The following is a 6,215-nucleotide window of genomic DNA, read 5'->3' on the forward strand; positions in this document are numbered from 1 at the left end:
TATGTGTAAACGTTTTATAGAAATCCCAAGAATAAATAAAAGATTTTGGTTTTCGAATTTTTACAAAAGTTGTCAAATTTTGTTTCCACAGAACAGAAACCAAAAGAAACCAAAAACAGAAACCATGAGTTTGTTGGGAAAATTTTGTGCACAGTGAAGTTAAAAAAATTACCCCAAAGGAATCCTAGGCTGGAAATTGAAAGTTACTTGATTTGAGGGGCTCAAACTCAGAGAGGTGTAAGTTACATTTTGATCGTTTTTGAGTTGAATTAAGTTGAGGAAATTTTACTTAAAGTCCACTTAAAAATAGTGCAACGAACGAAATTCGACTGTACCATTGGGGGCACAGTTCGATTGCAATATGTTCGTTTGCTATGAGCCATCCACTTGATGGACTTTAATTGTCACGCGCTGACCGAAGCACAAATCACTCCAGAAGTCTTCCGATAGACCCTATGTAATTGTAAAATGTAGTGCGACACTTTTGAAGTGCTGGACGGGTATAAAATACCTCTGACCAGCCAAATACAGCCAGTTCCATTCGATGGTCTCAGATCATCACTTAATTGAGCCTTTTAATTAAGTAAAATATCACCACCATCCCGGATCCACCACTAAGTCTACTAGTAGGCAAGTAGCCTACCTCAATATGCTGCTGGCAACATTATTTTGAAGGTTGATGCCCACTTGGATACAGCTCCGGATAATATTTACATGATTGGAAATACAAACATGACTGACCATGTTTTCCGGAACCAGTTTTACGGAAATAGTCATGTTTCTGAAGATTTCCAACAAATCTAGCGTCTGGCGGCATTCAACTTCCTGTAAGTTCTAGTTTGTAGGAAAATTGTAAATATCTATCCAACTTTACACAGCACAAAAATACAAGTGGCAGAAAAAATGACATTTGGACATGACCTAGGAAAATCCAGAACATCACTGGTGTCCAGTGTCCAATATGCATGACCATGCAAGTTCCTGAAACTAGACCAAATTTGCCGTCGACTGCTTTCGGATGCATTCAATCTCCTCAATTTTTAATAAAGTAATTAGCATTTCAATTTAGGCAAAATTTTACCTATATCAATCATTTTGCCCATCCCTTGTATTTCAGCTCCATTGTTTATGCAATGGATGTGCTTATTCTGCGTGGCGTGTGAGTCGAGACGACTTGGTCTCGCCGCGAATGATGTACATCACGTGAGACGTCTAATGATAATCAAATGGGAGCGAGTCGACAATTGTCACCTAATTCGACTCGTGTCACCTCACACGCCGCGCAGAATAGGCACGGGAAATTCATAAAGGAATTAAAATCGAATTAATCATCAATATTGAAAATGAAATGCGGTAAACTATCTTGAGCCTTTCGTAGAGATTTGACGTATTCAACACAAGACTAGCTGACCACATCGACGTTGCCGGAAGAAGTGGTTCTGCATTATGTAAAATAAATAAAGGGCGCGGTTTTGAGCCATGTTTTAATATTAATACATGACACTACTGTTCTTAGGCTATATCTATAAGATATTCTACATTATAAAATGGATAGAATTTAATGTATGAATGAAGCTGAATATCAATCAAAATGTGTTCGCGATAAATTTGTATCGCAGAGAATTTTTACTAAAGAAAAATTATACTTTTTCTTGGCTGGTCTATATAGAGACTGTTTATGCCTTTATTTTTCAATATGGGACAGTAGACTGATGCAAATTTTGAAGTTTTTGCTCCCCTATGCTTAAACGATGTCAATTATGATTAAAATGATCCTCCCAAAATTTGGAAAGATTCGGATGGAATTTGGTTGTGCACACGCTATTTGAAGTTTATATGGAAATTACTATGGAAAAGGCAAACCTTTTGTGTTCAGTCTTTTAACTGCTTGTCATAAAAATCTATGGAAAAGTGAACACACTCATCTCATGTGAAAACTTCCCAGCTACAACTTTGCCGAAGACCACATTTCGATGGGACTTAAGGATAATTTGTTATTATTGATAACAAAGTCTGAATCATGCTGAGATGATCAATCAATTACTTTCAGAGCAACACTGCTTTTTTGCTGTAGAACATAGTAGCCTGGATTACTTTGATCTATTCTTCCCGCCAGGAGCACCACTGTTGCCTGCCGAACAGTTGGTGAAGCATGCTGCATGCTAACCATTTTTATGACGATTAATAACAATTTATCCTGACGTTCAATCAAAAAGTGGTCTTCGGCAAAGTTGTAGCTGGGAGGATTTCACATTAGAAGAATTTGTTCACTTTTCCATAAAATTTTATGACGAAGAGATAGAGGGCTGAACACTAAAGATTGACGTTTTCCATAGTAATCTCCATATAAACTTCAAATGGCGTGTGCACAGTCAAATTTCTTCCGAATTACTTCAAACTTTGGGAGGATGCTATTTTTCATAAATAAAATCGTTTAAGCATAGGGGAGCTAAAATTTCAAAATTTGCATCACTCTAATGGGACAGCACTAGTTTGAAATTTTTTCGCAATGTTTTCGAACAAACTGTTTAATTTTTTGTGCGTATATGAAAATATATATAGAAATATGTGTAGCCCGCCAAAAAAATATTTTTCAGGAAATCCATATGGTTATGCTTTTATGGGCAGAGAACTTCGTAACTTTTTTTAACTAATGTCTGTTTTTCGAAAATTGGTGCACTTTGCTCAGTAATATTTCATTAGTCCGACATCATTAACCCGTATAGGCCTGAGTGAAAGAAAAATTACTAAAACTCTCACCGCTCAGCGAAACATAACGGATTTCAATGATTTTTTGTCAGTATACTCGTACACATATCTAGTTTCTAAAAGTGGTAAAAGGATATCGGGAATGTTCATGTAGCTGGAGTTATTGCGGTGGATCCCTGGGTCAGGTCGGATGTCAAGAGTTCTGTGCTTCTGTGCCCCTGGAGGTAGGCAAATTTCAAGTCACAGATAATTTCCAGAATCGGCTATAATGTGGCCACTATACCAAGGAGTTTTGAGAAAAACGCATCAGCGTAAACCTTCTGATGATCGAGATTATGTCAACTGCATTTGATTGATCCTAAAAATGACCATTTTCGGGTCTCCGAGATGGCTCAAATTAATGATAAAGTGCACAATTTGCATCTTAACATCTGTGTCAAGCTTATGGAATCGCATTTCAGTGAAATTTTCTGTTCAATCTATACTTTTAGAGATTTGAAACGGTTTAGTACTTAAATTTAGCGTGACATAATTTGTGTACCATCCCAAAACTCCGTAGTTCAAATACCGACTGAAGTTGGTAATCTTAACTAGCTGTGTAACTACTTTAAAATTAAACTGCCTAGAACACTACAAGCAACCTCGCTTAGCTTCGTCAATTACCTTCTATCGGTACTTTTAGTAACTTGGGTAGATATATCAAAACATAGGACAAGAATATGTTGGTGCGTAGAAATTCAAATATTTAAGTAAAAGTAGGAGTACAGCAAAAAAGAGCTTTTTTTTTTATGTATATTTCAATAATAGAATCTAATAGTTAGATGAAATCTATTAGTATCTCATCTGCATTTTAGTAAAACCGCTCCACATCGTCCACATTGTTTCGGTTCTTCAATCCTCCCGAGTTCACATCAATGGAATTGATCCGGATCATCGTCTGTTGGGTGCGATAGAAATTAATCCTCATGTACTGCTTCCTGCGCTTTTTGCGGAAATGCGTTCTTGTGTGGGACAGAGACTTTTCAATTATTGTAGCTCGAACATCGACCAACCCTTGCGGGACCAAAGGCCTTCCTATGAGCGAGAAATCCTTTCCTCCGGCCAGCAGCACCTTATCCAGCCGGATCTGATCTCCATTGGTGGGTGGCCAGTAGCCCTCCACAATGATTATGTCCCCAGAGGTGATTTTGAACTGCTTTCCGCACAGTTGAACCACGGCAAAAAGTCGTCCTTCGGACCCCGATTCCACTTGTTTCTTCACTTCTTCCAAGACTGATCCATTTTGCTGAGGCGACACCAGAGACGAATTGAAGCGAGAAACGATTGAACTAACTGGAGCTAAGCCAGTGGCGACCGGAAGTGGCAATCTTTGGGTTGGTACCGTTGCAGTTCTCAGCAAATCTGGAATCAAAACATTGATTACATCAACAGTCCCGGTAAGGAAATCCCAGCTTCCAAAGAAACTCTACTTACTTGTCAGTAAATTTGTGCAAGGAGCAGTTCGGAAGAATGTGGACAACCGATTCAGCATCATTTTGAAGCGTTACAACTAAATACTTTCTTTTAAACTAATATTTAGCTGTTTTTAGAAATTTTGGAGTACGACAATCGGCATGGTTATTTTTTTTCAATCTGCAGCGATGCTTTTATTTTGATACTTGACAGTTAATTTCCACAGTTGACTGAAACGGTATTGTGCTTTGGGTCGAATCGCCAAAGGGCGACAATACACGGAGCTACAAATCAATATACATAAGGGGCGTGTTCACATAGTTCATTTTACTAAACGGCAAAACTTATGATATTGGTACCGGGTTTGGCCACATTTAATCTGAACACTTTTTAATCTGTACCCCGCTTATTTGCACATCGCTCAGATTAAAAATGGTTCAAACGTCATTCAGCTCATGGAAAGTGGTAAAGTGAAATGGAATGGAACGCTGTGGAACGGAGCGCATAATCAAAACAAAACAGTGAAAAAGGTAACCAGAAACACGGTTCTAGGGTGACTAGATGTTCAGATTAAAAATGAACCCCGATGGTTTAAATGAGGTATCGTTCAAATTAACGGGGGTACACTGTACATGGATGCATTGGAAGGCGATATTCCGCGAGTTTCAGAAAGAATGAGAGATCCTTGAGGTGATATTTAACTTTAATTTAATCATCGCAGGGCTGGTAGCGGGTCTGGTTTTCTATTTTAATTCGAGTCTTTAAAAAGTGCAAAATTAAGAGTTTGATTACGTGACTATTCATCTGATTCTTCAAGAATTTCTTCTCAAATTCCTCGAGAAAAAGCCTCAGGAATTATCCTAGTGCTTGCATTATATAGGAATATATAGGAATAGGATAGGGTAAAAATACAATAAAGCACCGTAATCCAATAATTATGCATACGTTATTTATTTCCCTTAGAAACATATGGTTCAAATGCATCAACACTGTTTGGCTTACATTGATTTTGTCGAAAAATGGACAGTATATCTACCTTTTGGAAAACTGTTGATGAGAAATTTTGTTCGAGAAAATCGACGTTTTCAAATGGTTACAGAACTTAACCGCCTATTCCTTACATTGTGATTTTCCTATTTACCGTTTGTCGAATTGTTAAAAACGTTTCAGGTATGGTGGATGTATTGTTATTTTTCATTGTAACCAAAATCATTCAGATATTGTTGCAAATGGTTGTGAACCTTTCGGGAAACTGTACTGATATAGTTTTTGTTTATGCGGGATAGCACAACGAAACAAGAAAGATGACTGCTGTTTTTTTTCTGAGTTGAGCCAGAGGAGGGTATCTCAGCCTTTACGGTAGAATAATGTTCACTTACAGTAGCGTAGAACAAATACGGTTCTACAGTTTCTAAACTTCATTGAATATTGTCACCTTAATTCCTATTGTTATGGTATAGTTTACCCGTTATTAATGGAATGTACGATATAATGTATGCTCGTTTTATGTTTGCAACTATTTTGAGTGCGGTAAATTTTTATGCGGGTTCTTATCACTACTTTTTTGATCCAGGTTCCTAATTGCTAATAATTTACGTTTTTCATTATTTTCCATACGTTTTGACAGTTCTCCGACTACCATTCTTCCATGCGCTTGTGTTGAAAGTTTGAGAAATTTGAGAATCCAGCGTAGCGCGATCAGTGAGTGCAATACAAACAACAGTGTCGTCGTTCAGCGGCCAGTGAAAGAAACTGAATGTTTGAAAGGTTGTTGCCTGTACTTTTTGTCGCTGGCGCCAACTGTAAGCGTTTAAGATCGAAATAAACAGTCGTTACCCTATTGTCTTATTTACAATAGCATTTAACACATGGTAATAATTCTAAAGAAGTTGATAAGAATACTGTACTTTTTGCCGCCGGCACCAACTGTTGGCGTTTATAGACGAAGTAAACAGTCGTTATCCTATTGATTATTAACGTGTAGTTATAGTTAACCGTCACTCAACGAGCAAGAAATCACATTGATTGATTTGAATACTGAGAAATAGGAATTG

General features: G+C 37.5%; 1 protein-coding gene across 1 annotated transcript; it reads right to left on the reverse strand.

Moving 5' to 3' along the window:
- Positions 1–3,483: 3,483 nt before the first annotated feature.
- On the reverse strand, positions 3,484–4,387 carry LOC5577244 (39S ribosomal protein L21, mitochondrial). The gene is made up of 2 exons (XM_001656300.2): positions 4,183–4,387; positions 3,484–4,110 (listed from the first exon to the last, which is right to left on the reverse strand). Exons 1-2 carry the CDS (start codon positions 4,241–4,243, stop codon positions 3,560–3,562), a joined length of 612 nt encoding a protein of 203 aa, XP_001656350.2. The 5' UTR covers positions 4,244–4,387; the 3' UTR covers positions 3,484–3,559.
- Between the last annotated feature and the right edge of the window lie 1,828 nt (positions 4,388–6,215).

Source organism: Aedes aegypti, chromosome 3 (assembly GCF_002204515.2).
Source record: "Aedes aegypti strain LVP_AGWG chromosome 3, AaegL5.0 Primary Assembly, whole genome shotgun sequence".
Lineage (NCBI taxonomy): Eukaryota > Metazoa > Arthropoda > Insecta > Diptera > Culicidae > Aedes > Aedes aegypti.